Here is a 16,216-nt window from a genome sequence, read left to right as displayed (position 1 = left end):
CTGAAGGACACATTCTAAAACGCTTTCCAACAATCCAACTGCTCAATGTGCACTTAAACCAAGATGAATAGTTTAAACAAACATTCTCATATTATGTACATATGATTTACTAATAAATGTGTACACATATGATGTATGAAGGACTAGAACATGGAATAGATAGATAGTTGTCATGATTCTATTTTTTTGTTTTTTTTATACCAGGGACACTTATCCACTGATCTATACTCCCAGGCCTTTTTTATTTTGAGACAGGATCTGAGTTGCTCAGGGCCTTGCTAAGGTGCTAAGGCTAGCCTTGAGTTTATAACCTTCCTACGTCAGTCTCCTGAGTTGCTGAGATTTCAGGTGTGTGTTACCACACCTAGCTTCTACTTTTTCTTTAACTGAAGGAACAAATACAGTAAAACAGTGTATAGCATTTACAAAAATAAAGCTTTCTTAAAGTGCTAGGATTTTTACTAAGTTCTTAAATATTCACCTAAGCACAAAGATCTATACAGAAATGAAGTTGGAAAGGATTTTCATAGATACCTAGGTTTATGCTTTCATGTACATCATATATGTATGTTTTTACATATGTTGTATGCTTTAACAAATACTAATTGCTTTAACCAATACTAATCCTGCAACATAGATATTATTATCTCTATTGTACAGCTAAGAAAACGGAAGATAACGGAAAGTGATTTCAAGTTTATATATCTAATTTGAGCCACAAATCAAGTCTACTTTAACACTTTACAACAACATACTTTAGAGATCATCATAGTAGGCACTAATATTATCTTATATTTGTAAAGTATTTAATAAATTACAAAGTATTTCCAATATACTATTTTTTTAAATTAACAACAACTGCAAGTCACTTGACCTCACAGATGAGGAAATTGAAACTAAGCATTTATGTGTTCTAAGATCACACTGATAATAAATGACAGAGCTGAGATCCTGAAGTTTTTCTCAATGTATCTACATAGTCCTTTGTGAAAACAAAATCATGCCAGAAACGAGACTAAGAATAAAATGTAAAAGTTCAATACTTCCTTTTGGAAAAATCACAAAGCATAATGAACATATTTTTCCAAAAGGAAATCTTTTATGTTTACAGGAAGGCAAGTGTTATTCATATCACTCTCCTACTCTGGCCCCTTAAAGATACAGTAGTTCCCACTTATCTGCAATTTGAGTTTGAGTTATTTGCAGTTTGAGAAAACAGTGGTCCAAAAATATTAGGTAAAGCCAGGTGTGGTGACACACACCTATAATTCCAGAGGCTTGGGAGGGTGAGGCAGGAGGATTGTGAGTTCAAAGTCAGCCTCAGCAACTTAGTGAAACCCTGTCTCTAAATAAAACATTAAAAAGGGGCTAGGGATGTGGTGCAGTAGTTAAACACCTCTAAGTTCAATCCCCAGTTAAAATATATATATATATATGTGTGTGTAAAATTCCAGAAATAAATAATTTATAAGTTTTAAATTGCATGCCATTTTGAGTAGCCTGATGAAATCTCATTCTGTCCCACCTGAGATAGGGATCATTCCTCTGCCCATCATATCAATGCTAAACACTACCCATCCATTAGTCACTTAGTAGATTTCTCTCAGTTATCTGAACAACTGTTGAGGTATTGCAGTGCTTGTGTTCAAGTAGCCCTTATTTGACTTAATAATGTCCCCAAAGTGCAAGAGTGTGATGTTGACAATTTGAATATAACAAAAAGATGCCATAAATGTTTCCTTTAGGTGAAAAGGTGAAAGTTCTTGAAATAAGGAAAAATCTCTGCTAAGGTTGCTGAGATCTACTATAAAAATGAATAATCTATCGGTGAAACTGTGAAGGAGAAAAAAAATACATGCTAAATTAGTTGCATATCAAACTGCAAAGTTACAGCTACAGTACATGGTAAGTATTTAGTTAACATGAAAAAGGCATTAAATTTGGTTATAGGTATGTGTGTTTCATATATATATATATATATAGATAGATAGATAGATAGATAGATAGACAGACAGATAGTGTTTGGTACTATCTGTGCTCTTTTAGGCATCCAAGGGGGGGGGCGTGGGGTGGTCTTAGAACATGTTCCCTGGAGAGAAGGAGATACTAAAGTACTGGTAATTTTTTTTCTTTTTGGTGCTGGGGATCAAACCCAAGGTCTTGTACATGCCAGGTAAACAAGCATTCTACCACTGATCAATACTCCCAGCCCCTATGGTAAGTTTATAAGTTATTTCCACTTAATTACTTCTGCAAAAGACTCACGAATGGTTTTGCATAAAGAGTTATTCCAGGTCACTTACAGGAAAGGAGGTTTCCACAATTTCAAAATTCAGAAATCCAATTATGATCCATACCAAGAGGGTAGCAATGGAAACAAACACGATAAAAGGAACAAAATAGCCACTGAGTTTGTCTGCAAACTGCTGGATGGGAGCCTAGAATTAAAAATCATTACAATAATTATCATTTTATTTCAAAGTCTCCTTTTCTGATACTGAATACAGAGAATTTTCAGTAGTTAGCACAGACAGAAATATTTTTTAATAAACTCCATATTAATTCACCAAAAAAAATCAAAGAAAATATAAAATTTTGAACAAGATTTATACTGAGAAGACTTTAAAGAAAACACTTCCTTTTTCTTCTGGGGTGTTAAGTTACCTTTGATGTTTGTGCCTCCTCCACAAGTTTGACAATTTGAGAAAGGGTTGTGTCTGCTCCAACGTGGGTTGCTCGGATAAGTATGGACCCATTCTGGTTAATGGATCCAGCAATCACTGTGCTGCCAGGTTTCTTAGCCACAGGCATTGCCTCCCCTATAGGAATAGTAAAGATAAGATTCAAGGAGCACAGATGATCACTACCTTCAAACATACCATCATTTGTTAATTGTCAAGAACAAATTTAGTTGCCATATACAACTAAAAAGAACAAAATTTTTAAAAAAGAAACCAGAGAGAAGATTCTCACTTTATGAAATAGAATCTGGACAAATGCATAGGTGAAAGTTGCCCTCCCCTTTTCCTCAAGTCAGTTCTAGGTCAAACACAGCAATATATACTTTAAACTGAAAACCCTAACATGTTAGCTCTTGCTGAGAGATACTTTTGGAGCTTCACCCTGGTCCTAAATCACTGCTTCTCAATTTGTTCTCAAGCGGCACTTAGAAATGTGGGTGGGAGTTTTTCTTTGTAACATTGACTGGAATGAAAGGTCATGGGAAAGTGGACCAGGGTCAAGGACACTAATTTGTACTACAGTGAATAAGACAGTCCCCCAGAACTAAGACTTTTCCCATCCAAACTGGAAATGGTACCCCTACAGAGTACTAAATTATTTCTCCATGGTCCATAAATTGAGCCCTTTCTGAGACTATCTGGAGAATTGAGGAGGAAAGGAATTATTTTAATTCTGCCCCAAACTGGCCTTAGTTATCTAAGACCTCTAAAAATACGCAAGGCCTACTCTTTTAGAGCAGACCCTGATGCAAAAACCTTGTAGTTGTAGCCCAGCTCAGACCAGAACAGTCTTTAGGGCAAGAAGAGAGAATAGATATTTGCCCAGAAAAATTTGCCAAAGCTTATCTGACTCTACAGTAGACTGAGACAACTTCCTTTGGTGAGGCATTCTGGTAATTAATAATCTTCAATGAAAAGAGTCTCCAATAGTATAACTAAAACCACAAAGTAAATCTGAAGAAACTGATTTAACACAATTTTAAAAGGAAATCATATTCTTTGTTCATAATTTAATTCGTGTATAGTTTCTACAAAAAGTGTTTCATCTTTAGTGCCTATATTCATTAACACTTTGGATTTAATTCCCTTTCATGTCATGATCCTCTGAAAAAACATTACCTGTGATGAGGGACTCATCTACCATAGAATGTCCTTCAATAACACGACCATCCACTGGAAATTTGCCTCCTGGAACGACTTTAATGATATCTCCACGTTGTACAAGTTCCACATCCACTTGTTCTTCACTGAATATAAGTTAACATAGAAAGTATCATGACAATATACTTTTTACCCTGACCTATCCATGTAAGCTTTGTAGTTCATGTCAAGCTTCATGCTCCATAATTACTACCAACAGTAGCTAAGACCAGCATTTAAGTCAGGAACTGCCACACTGATCTTGCTCACTTTTGGTGAGCTCAAAATAGGTACTCTAAATATTTGTTGAATAGTCATATATTAAATCAGTGAAAGATTTAAAAAAAATGTGATGGGTTTTATTTAATTAAAACATTTATTGTGTAAATTTGACTAATAATTTTATGGGTATAAAACTGAGAAATGTAAAGGATGAAATCTAACCAAGTCTTTAGCTCTAATTTCCAATTTATAAGTAACATAGGAGTTACAGAATAAGTTAAATGAGCCAAGTGTGGAGGCACACACCTGTAATCCCAGTGACTCAGGAGGCTGAGGCAGAAGGATTGCAAGTCTGAAGCCAGCCTCAGCAACTTAGCAAAGTCCTAAGCATCTTAGTAAGACCCTGTTACAAAATAAAAAGTTCAGGGATGTAGTTCAGTGGTAAATCACCCCTGGGTTCAATCCCCAGTACCAAACCAATAAAAATAAACAGGTTAAATGATATCACAAGGAAGCTAAGAGACAGATTGTGGGATATTCTGTAGAACATCTGATGGATGTTTCTTCAACAAGTCAATTATAATGGGGCTGGGGAGGAAGGAGGAGGGAGGAAGAGAGGAAGGAGATATTCTAGATTAAAAGAAACGTAAGATACATGATAAAAACATATACATGAATCAAAACATCACACTGCATCTCAAATATTTAAAAATATTATGTGTCAATAAAAACTCAACTAATTTTTATTTTGGTACCAGTGATTGAACCCATGGGAAGGTTAATCACTGAGCCACACCTCCTGCCCCTTTTATATTTTATTTTGAGACAGGGTCATGCTGAATTGCTGAGGGCCTCGCTAAATTGCTGACGCTGGCTTGGAACTCAAGATCCTCCAGTCTAAGACTCCCAAGCCACTGGGATTACAGGCGTGTGCCACAATGCCCAGCAAAACTCACTAATTTTTAAAAAATCAAAATGATATAGTGACCTTATTTGAACTTTATTTCAAACAAAGATACTTAAGACATTTTGGAGACAAAAGGAGAAATGTGAATGTGGACTGGTTATAAGAAGACATTAAAGAGCTGGGCCTGGTGGTGTATACCTGTAATCCCAGTGGCTTGAGAGGCTGAGGCAGGAGGAAAATTGCAAATTCAAGACCCATCTCAGCAATTTATCTCAAAATAAAATTTATTCATCTCAAATAAATAGATTTATCTCATATAAATAAATAAAAATGTATTTATCTCAAAGTAAAAACAACAAAAAGCACTGGGAATGTGGATCAGTGGTAAAGCACCCGTGGGTTCAATTCCCAGTACCCATCCCCAAATAAAGAAAACATTAAGGAATTATTGTTTATTTTGATAGGTATTAAATGGAATATGTCCCCCTTTTTAGAGATATTATAGGGAATTTTAGCAATAAAACAATATGGTTTGAATATACTTTTTTTTTTTTGGCAGTGCTGGTGATGAACCCAGGGGTGCTCCACCACTGAGTTACATCCACAGTCCTTTTTCTGGTTTTTTTGTTTTTTGTGTTTTTTTTTGCAGTACTGGGGATTGAATTCAGGGCCTTGTGCTTGCAAGGCAAGCACTTTACCAGCTGAGCTATCTCCCCAGCCCTTTCTGTTTGTTTTTGAGATAGGGTCTTACTAGGTTGCCCAGGCTGGCCTAAACTTCTACTATGACAACAAAAAGAAAGACAAAATGAGTAGATGAAGTAAAGTCTGGCAAAAATGTGGATAACTGTTAAATCTTGGGGATAGATTATGTGGTTTTATGATGCTTTTCTCTCTATTTCTGGGTATATTTGAAAATTTCTGTAAGAAGGTAAAAAAAGACAAGTGATAAGAATGAAGATAAATACCTCAGGAGGATATTTTCAGAGTTAAGAGTTACAATAGTTGCTTCTGTAGCTTGTAGTGAAATCAGCTTTGCAAGAGCCTCTGATGTTTTGCCCTATAAATTAAAACAAACACATTAGCAATGCTAAGAAACAAAATGTTTAGATCTTAACTAAAATAAAGATATAACTCTAACATTTACCAAAAAGTCAGTTTTGGAAATATTAATTTGTTCAAATGAGAAAAAAGGTCATATCAAAAATATGAAGCACACAAAATATTGAATGGATTAAATATATTTTATTAAAAGTATAATTTAATAAGGAAAAAATCAGGAATTCAATAAATATATCAGAAAAGAACATAATAGGCAAATCATTCAAAAGGAAATATAAATACCCAATGCATGGAATAATGTTTATCCCTGTTACTAATGGAAGAAATGTAAACTAAAGCAACCCATTAATGTCATTTAATGCCTAATTAAGCTTGCACAAATTTAGATAAGATGCAATGCTGATGACGTTGTAGTACTAGTTCACTGGCACACCCTTGATGGCAAAAATGGTTTCAACTTGTAGCAAGAAACATATAAAGTTTTATGCTCTTTAACTTGGTAATCACATTCTTTATAATTTCAATAAAGATACTAGATCAAAGGAAATGACTATTAGACATGAATATGTTCAATACAGGATTATATAAAATTTTTAAAAATGGAAATAACCTGAGAACAGAAGCAGAATGGTTTAATAAATTACAGAACACTGACTATAATATGAAATAATTACCTAGACTGCAAAAACTGGGAAAAAACTTTACAGTATTAAGGATACAAAGTGCTAAATATATACTATGTTTGCAACTCTTAAATAAAAAGGTATGTGGAACAGGATTAGAAAGCAATTTACATTACAACATGGGACTATGGGTAAAATTTTCCATCATTATTTTAAACCATTTTATATCAGTCTTTTAATTAGTAATGTGATATAAATAAGAATTTCTCAAATACCTCCTCTTAAAATAACCATGGACATACTTTATTCTATAAATTTGTTAAATCTATTAAAGGAATATTCAACTTAAAATATTACCATAACAAAAATACTTATTTCATGGAAGGGAACCAGGGTAAAGGGAGGGCTAAAGGAGGATAATGGGGAAGTAGATTAAATCACAATGTTATTTGCATATACTAATATGCCACAATAAAACCATTCAAATGTACTAATAAAAATATTCAAAGGGGAGGTACTAGGGAATGACATTGACCAAATTACATTATATGCACATATGAATATGTAACAACAAGTCCCACTATTATGTATAATTATAATGCACCAATAAAAGTAAATTTAAAAACTAAATTTTTTTCCAAAACACGCTTGTTGCAGTAAGTTGTTTGCTACATAAAATCAATGTAGAAAATATTGTGGTCATTTATCTGATACCCAGGATTTTATTAAACATCAGCCATTCTTACTTTACCTTTGCTATATGTTCCAGCCATCGGCCTAGTGCAATAAACACAAACAACATAGGAGGTGTGTCAAAGAAAGTAATAGGGTTCACTGTGGCTCTCTCATACATTGCAACCAGAAGAATAACCAAAGAGTAGGCAAATGCAATGGTGGTTGCCAGCACAATTAGTACATCCATATTCGCTGTCTTATGCTTCAATGCTTTGTAAGCCTGAATGTAGAAGTACCAGCCTCCAAAAAACTGTAAAATAAGAACGATAATCATTCAATTTTTAAAAATGCCAAAATTCACACATATACCTAAATAACTTAAAGTATCAATATCTACAAATCCTTTGGCTTTTAACTGATCCACAAATATAAGGGGATTTTAAGCTAAAGCAAGTTTATATTTTAGCAGATATATATGCAGAAGGAGGGATTCAAATTGCTGTACAAGTCTTTGAGGGCTGTCCTCTGTGATCCAATAGATATTCCATTTCATAAGGAAAGTCAGATAGTTCTTGAATTTTTCTTTTTGATGTCAGTAAAACACAACAACAAGGACAAGAATTTACATTTTGGTCAAGGATTTTTAATTTTTTTGTTATACATGTTAAAATTATATAATGACAGTAGAATCTATTTTGATATATTTATACAAGCATGGACTATATCTTATTCTAATTAGGATCCCAGTCTTGTGGATATACATGATGCTGTGATTCACTGTGGTGTATTTATATATATATACACAGGAAAGATATATCAGAGTCATAAAACTCAACCTCCTTTCGCCTAGCACCATACTCAACCTAAGTGGTGTGTTACAAGTTATTGTATCTATTGGCTGCTTTTGTTGGTAAACATAACTGGAAAGCTCATTTTTCATTAGTATAGGGAAACATAGTAAGATGTTTTTAAAATCGCTACTACATTTTATAGGGATCAAATAAAGGTAAAGATTTGTTAAATGGAAGTGTTCTATTCCACAAAGAAAGTTTATCTCAAAACAAGGGTTGAAAACATATAGACAGTAATAAAGTGCCAGGGAGAAATAATAAATATAATATAAATATAAATAATAAATATAAAGCTATATACAGCAGCAGATATGAATATCAAATCCAAAAAACTTGAACCCTTATTCTCTGCTTTGTCATTAACACCATTCTTAGGAATTAAATGATATCTATTATGTACTTCAACTAACTATTCAGTTTAAGATTATTTTTTGTAAAACATCCAACATAAAATGATCAGACTTCTGGTTAATATGTGTTTTGCAAACAGAAATAACCTCCCTGGCCACGTTTTGGCTATTTTTTCATTATTACCAAATATACTTGCTACATTTCACTTACCTGTACGGGTACACATAATAAAAAGGACAGCAAATTCATAATGGACAATCCTGGCAGGATCTGGCGCTCCAGGAACATAGAAGAATGAATGTTGATCATTTCCTCATTACTTATGTTCTGATTATGGTGAAGGGTTGTAAGGTGGTGGTCCATAACCATCATATATATCATCAGCCCCATTACAGGAATACAGAAAAACAGGCTCACAAGGAAGGACCGTCTCCATCTTACATAGAAAAAAGTTAAGAAAATAAACATAATTTACTAAGTAGCTTACGGTTAAAGATGTTATGTACTATAAAGACATTCAGGTTGTAAACATTCTACAAGGATAATATAAAAACTCACATACCTACAGTATGTTAAATTTGCAATGAGGAGTCAAAATCTGTATTTTTTACTGACACTCCAAAAGTACTTACTGTCTGATTTCTCGTTTGTGGTCTAGGTGACTTGCTGACCGATCCTTCTTGACCAAAGAAGCTTCAAAACCTAAGCTCTAATAAAATGCATGAGAAAACAATTATTTCACTCAACATAGAAATAATATATAGAGAAATTCTAAGCCATGGTATTCTCATTTACAGCAATTCAGTTTGATTACTGAGTGTAAATCACTCTGGGAAATAAGATTATGTGCTTCCTGGTGTTGATTACCTTTGTTTCTAATATTTTATCAAGTAAATTAATATTTCCTTAATTTTAGTTAACGTCTATCTTACTGCTCTCAAACTAACAATTTAACTCAAGTGCAGTTGTCCTCAGTAGAGGTTCTCATTAATAGTTCACAAAAGCAGGCTGGGGATATAGCTCAGTTGGTAGAGTGTTTGCCTCGCAAGCACAGGGCCCTGGGTTCAATCCCCAGTACCGCAAAAAAAAAAAAAAAAAAAAAAATAGTTCACAAAAGCTAGTACCATACTAAATAATTCAAGGCCTCATGTATGCTAGCCTTAATTCTGGTTCCATCAGAAAGAGAACTTAAATAAAAAACATTTTCCCCAATAAAACAAAGTATAAAAAGGAAACTGCACCTAAGTGAAACTCAAATATTAAGTTTAGACAGTAACATACACTATATTTTCAATTGCTAGGGAAACTGCTGCCATCTTACATTTGATGGCAGTGTAGTACCAAGAAGAGAGTCAGAGTGATTAGGTTCAAATCCCAGTTATGATTACTAGCTATGGACAAATAACTTCTCATAACCAGAGTTTCCTCAACTCACCTGTGGGAATTAGGAGTTGGAAGTTTTGCAATCTTGCATTAGTGAGTACTGTCATTTCATTATGACACGTGTGAGTCACAGGTACTCAATAATCCCAGTTTCACTAAGATGTTAATGATATTGTTACCTTTACTAATTGGACCTTCTGTGAACTATTAATATACTTTAGATTATTAGAAAATCAATTTTACAGCACACTGAAATTCTTAAAGGACTTTCACACATATTACTGCTTAAAATTTGCTGAAGAACACAGGATAAATTTGGTGCAAAGAAAAGGGTTTGGTCTTTTTGATTTTTTTACTTTAACTTAAAAATAGGGTTTTTGCTTTGACTTAACAAACAACATATCTAGCATGATGCTTCATTTACTTAGTGAATTAACAAAAATTTATCATAACAAATCTATTTCCATTTTCTACAATTTATGGTATAGCTTAGAGGACCTGCCTAACATGTGTGAAGCACTGGGTTTGATCCCTAGTACTACACACAGAAGTCTTTATTTCCATTTTCTAAATATTTTTAAGTGACTTGTAGTTCTAACTTAGTTTGTTCATAATTAATAGTGCTTTAAATGCCAACTTTGCCTAAGTTTTCCTGAAAAAGACCAAGAAAAAAATAGGCAGACACATTTAAATTAAATTTTTAAAAAATTAGCTGCAGATGGACACAATACCTTTATTTTACTTATTTTTATGTGGGGCTGAGGATCAAACGCAGTGCCTCTCACATGCTAGGAAATCGCTCTACCGCTGAGCCACAATCCCAGCCCCTTATAATAATTTTATTTTATTTTTTTTGGTACTGGGGATTGAACTCAGAGGCACTCAACCACTGAGCCACATCCCCAGCCCTATTTTGTATTTTATTTAGAGACAGGGTCTCACTGAGTTGCTTAGCACCTTACAGTTGCTGAGGCTGCCTTTGAACTCATGTTCCTCCTGCCTCAACCTCCCGAGTGCTGGAATTATAGGCTATATCACTGCGCCTGGTTCCCTTACATTAAATTTTGACAGAAAGAGATCTTGTCTGGATTTTGTTTTTCATTGTCTCTATCTGATATAAACTAGATGTGACACACTGAGGTGTTGGTTAAATAGGTAAGAATATGGAAATGCAAAGATCTTGGCACTTACTTCAATTGTATGAATAATATCTCTGGGGCCAATAATTTCTGGATCATATTTAATATGTGCTTTGTTGGTTGCCAGGGCCACAGAACAGTAGAAGATCCCTCTGTGTTTTGTAAGAGTAGACTCTATTTTATGTACACAGGAGGCACAAGTCATTCCTCTCACCTGTTAAAGAAAAAAGCCTTTGTTATTCAGAAATATATTTTTTCTTCCATTAAACATGAATTAGTACATTTAACCAAAAGGACTATTATAACACAGGACTGTCATGAAAAATCTCATCTGCCCTATTAGTATGCTTTAAATATGATCATTAGGATATCATTTTTATATTATATGGAACAAAGATATAGTCCTAACTACTACAGGTTAGAGAGAAGTACATTTCATTAAAAATCTCTCTCTTCCTGTCACTACTACTTAGTAATACAGGATTTGATATCTATGATTGTTTATCATATCTAAATGCGTTGCTTCCCTCTAGATTTTTTTTCATCCTGCTGAAGTATATTGCCTTCAATATTACTTTTGGTGAAGGTTAATAGGTGACCAAAAAGTTTCAACTTTGTATGTATAAAGATATGGTTTTCTCTATATCTTAAGTGGGGTTATTGTTTAGTTGTGTATTAAAAATTAAATTGATGGGGCTGGGGTTGTGGCTCAGTGATGGAGCACTTGCCTAGCATGTGTGAGGCACTGGGTTTGATTCTCAGTACCACATATAAATAAATGAATGTCTATCAACCTCTAAAAAATATTTTTAAAAAATTAAATTGAAAAAAATAAATAAATTTTAAAAAATTAAATTGAATGGACAGGACTTCCAGGATGACAATGCAAGGACCTCAGCAAATCCTTTCCACAAAAAGCAATAACAGGCCAGGCCTGATGGTACACACCTATAATCCCAGCAACTTGGGAGGATGGCAAGTTTGAGGTCAGCCTGGGCAACTTAGGTGAATTACAGGCATGTGCCACTGTGCCTGGCTCTATGTTATTCTTTTAAATAGCTGTATTTTGTTCCATAACATGTCTATACATAATTTATATAGCCACTTCTTATTAAAGGACATTTAGGTTGGTTCTAAACTTTTGCTCTTAAAGTTTTATAACAAATATAACCTTATATATGCTCATATTTCCATAGGAAAGAACCCTAGCAGTTAATTTTCCAGGTTGGAGAAAATTATCTTTTTTTTTTTTTTTTTGGTGGGGGATGATCATTTTAAACCAGTATGCCTTACACCTGTTTTATAACTTCATTTATAAAATTTAAGTCTGTAGTCTATCTGGAATTTATTCCTTACATGTTACTAGATAGGAATCACACTACATTTAAAAAGTTGATTTTAATTTAGTCTTTTAAAACCAATTCTTACTTTTTGATTCTTAAGGAACATATAACAATTATATTCCATGCCTGAAGACCAACACAAACTCATATTTTATCCTCCTTTATTTCATTATTCATCTTATTTTCCCAGCCTTTAGTTATCTTCAGAAGTCTTCTATGAACCCTCACCAAGTTTCCCTGGAAATTTTATTAACCATACAAAAAAATCTTACTCACAACAAGTTCCAAAACACCATCCCCTTCATCAGCATTTTCTATCAAAGTGGCACCAAATCCAAGGTCTCGGATGAATTCTGCTATCAATGGTGGTTGTATAACAGTAGGATTATATCTTACTTCTGCCTTGCCAGCCATCAGGGCGACAAGTACAGAATATATTCCTAGGAACATTCATAAGAAAAACAATAGAGATAATAATCCTGATAAAAAATGAGTAATGTTATATTTTTGTATTTTTTCATGTGTGAAAGGATTAAAATAAAATTAATTACTTAACTTTATACAACTCTTGAACCCAAACCAAATAACTCTTTGTCCTTATTTTCATAAACCTATTATGAATAGTTTCAATATGCAAAGAAAAACATAAGAAACTTGATACACTCATCACCCAGATTCTACAATTATTAATAATACCAATCTTTTTATTTTTCTTTTAAGAGACAGGGTCTCACTATGTTGCCCAGACTGGCCTCTAACTCTTCCACACAAGTGATCCTTCAGTCTTAGCTTCCCAAGTAGCTAGGACTATAGGTATGTGCCACCACACCCAGCTTTTATCTATATTATTACTCATGCTATTCCTTGCCCTCTACCTGGATTATGTTGAAGAAAATCCCAGACGTTATATCATTTCATGTGTAAATATTTAAATATGCATTTCTCAAAGATAAAGACCCTTAAAGATAACCAAAATGGGGCTGAGGTGAAGCTCAGTTGTAGAATGCTTGCTTAGCATGCACAAGGTCCTAGGTCTGATCCCCAGCAACACAAATTAATAACCATAATACCATTTTGTACCTAAAATAATTCTTAATTCTCATCAAATATTCAGGAAGTATTAACATTTCTACAAATTATAATATAACTGTTCATTAGTTTAACAATTTTTTGCTGGAATTGGGACCCAAATAAACCCTATGAATTGCAATTGGTTAAGACTATACTTGTAAACATAAGCATTTTTAGAAGCTAATAAGACAGAGTCCTGGAGAAAGGAACTAAGACAATCGTCACAATTGTAGCAAAGTATCCAAGAATATACCAATGTACACATTATAATATTACCAAATAATCATCATTTTCTAAAATACTTTTTTTGTGGGGGAGTACCAGGGATTGAACCCAGGGGCACTCAACCACTGAGCCACATCCCCAGTCCTTTTTTGTATTTTATTTAGAGACAGGATCTCACTGAGTTACTTAGGATCTTGAAAAGTTGCTGAAGCTGGCTTGAACTCTCAATCCTCCTGCCTCAGCCTCCCAAGTCACTGGAATTACAGGTGTGCGCCACTGCACCTGGCCATTTCTTAAAATTCCTAAGTTTAACGGTCTGTCACACACTTATCTAAAAGGCTCTTATTCCTCGAAAAAAGAAAGTGTCACACAACTTGCTAACGAAGCAAACAGGATGACTACTGTTTGTTGGTACAAATTTTTGTTAAAATCCATTCCATTGTAAGCACAAGGCCCTGAGTTCGATCCCCAGCACCCAAAAAAAAAAAATCCATTCCACTTATCCAGGCCAGTTATTGGTGTCACTGCCAGGAAAATAATTAATTCCACACAGCAGAACAGCAACCCTTTCTAGGAATCTGTGGTACTTGGTGGCTACCTGACAGGAAATGGAGATAAAAGTCCATAGGTCAGCCGTGGGGTTTGACAGAAAGGAAAAAAATGATTGAATATCAATTTAATAATAGTTTTAAGTTTAAAAGTACCTAATATAATCTAAGTTGTCCATACAAACTCTTTACACTTTGGGCTTTATGGGTACCAAATAATTGAGATGATCAGTTTATAAGAAAATTTCAGCAGTTAAGAGAAGTGTACACAGAAAGTGGAAAAACAATCTTTTTGCTTCAGTTGACTGTAATCTATGGCCAAGCAGAAACAAAAGGGAAATACTATTTTTCAGATTTCAAAAATGTAAGTTCAATCACTTACATAAATTATAGTTAATTTAACAAAATTCCTCAACAGGTATGGTGGCATACCCCTGTAATCCCAGTGGCTTGGGAGACTAAAGTAGGAGGATCTCGAGTTCAAAGCCAGCCTTAGCAACTTAGCGAAGTGCTAATAAGCAACTCAGCGAGACCCTGTCTCTAAATAAAATACAAAAAAGGGTTGGGGATGTCACTCAGTGGTTAAATGTCCCTGGATTCAACCCCAGTACAAAAAAAAATCCTCTAACTATAATTGGTATTCTTTGTATTCTTTTTTTTTTCTTTTTGGTGATGGGGATTGAACACAGAGCCTCATGCATGCTAAGCACCTGTTCTACCGCTGAATTACACTCTCACTCCCTCTATTCATTTTTAGAAATATAATGAACACTTAATTGAGTAAATGTCAATGCTATTTAGTTTAAGAAAAGTGAATATAGTGACCCAAGGTAGGCTAACAATATTCCTAATTGGACTAAGAGGTAGTAAAGGGTATAGTATATATTAAATGGAAGAAAGTGCTGAATAAATTTTTAACAAAGTTTTAGAACTGGTACAGGTATTGCTTATCTCATGAAAAGACAATTTTTGAATTGCCTGAAAATAGTTCTCATACTAAACAGGAACCTTTCTACCTTCTTTTTGTTCTCATTTTCTTGGTAACCTCCTTCCTTTTTTAATTAACCAAACAAATGTTTGCATTTACCATATTCCAGTTCAAAATCATGGGGGCTGTAATGAAGGACGCAGACATAACAGAATGCAGACGAGATAATATTAAACTGAAGATGGCTTGGTATATCATATATTTTGTTGAAATAATGTTTTTGCCTTAATACATAAGATGTTGTGATTACTGTATACATTTGGAATTATTTCTCCAATGGTGGGGATAAGTTTACACTCATCCTTATTTCCTTATTTAACCCTTGTGAATGTATGACTGAGACACTTAGTAGGTTAGGACAGCCTAAGTACCAAACCTCAGACTTATATCTCATTAAACATAACATATGGACTAGGGCTGTAGCTCAGTGGTAGAGTACTTGCCTTGTATGTGAGGCACTGGGTTCGAGCCTCAGCACCACATAAAAATATAAATAAAAATATTGTGTCCATCTACAACTAAAAAAATATTTTAAAAACATAATATATAGCCAATATATAATAACCATAACATCTGAATGGTTAACAAAAATACTGTTACACTGAAAAGTCTATAGATATGAATGTAAATAATAAGTTAAAACATCTGAGTGTTACTGAATAAAAAATTGTGCTGTAGATTTTCTAAGATTTGTACCTTAAAATTAAAACCTGTACATGATATTAAGCAACTTTTGGACATTTTTATCATAAGCAAAATTCAGATATCAAACTGTTAGAAGAGAACAATATAGTTGAAAACAAACTTGTTTTTGATCTGGTGCTTGATCCAGGAATGGTAGCACTGAAACTCATATAGATTCTAATTTTCAGTTTTAAGTATAGCTTTAACAGAAAATTTGTTTCTTAAAATCCATTGCAGCCATGATCCATAAAGAAGAATTATCCTGT

General features: G+C 33.8%; 1 protein-coding gene and 1 non-coding gene across 2 annotated transcripts in view; one reads left to right on the top strand and one right to left on the bottom strand.

Annotated features, from left to right (window-relative positions):
• The window catches only part of Atp7a (ATPase copper transporting alpha), a 143,648-nt gene that overhangs the window by 20,683 nt on the left and 106,749 nt on the right, over positions 1 to 16,216 (bottom strand). The window contains 9 exon segments of the mRNA XM_047536050.1: positions 2,304 to 2,438; positions 2,665 to 2,819; positions 3,861 to 3,988; positions 5,976 to 6,067; positions 7,444 to 7,677; positions 8,780 to 9,005; positions 9,202 to 9,278; positions 11,144 to 11,305; positions 12,711 to 12,874. Coding sequence (XP_047392006.1) covers positions 2,304 to 2,438; positions 2,665 to 2,819; positions 3,861 to 3,988; positions 5,976 to 6,067; positions 7,444 to 7,677; positions 8,780 to 9,005; positions 9,202 to 9,278; positions 11,144 to 11,305; positions 12,711 to 12,874 — 1,373 coding nt within the window.
• Trnaa-cgc (transfer RNA alanine (anticodon CGC)) lies at positions 9,579 to 9,652 on the top strand. Its single transcript has one exon. It is a non-coding gene; the product is annotated as a tRNA-Ala (tRNA).

This window comes from Sciurus carolinensis, chromosome X, assembly GCF_902686445.1.
Source record: "Sciurus carolinensis chromosome X, mSciCar1.2, whole genome shotgun sequence".
Taxonomy (NCBI): Eukaryota; Metazoa; Chordata; class Mammalia; order Rodentia; family Sciuridae; genus Sciurus; species Sciurus carolinensis.
This window is presented reverse-complemented; position numbering and strand designations above follow the sequence as displayed.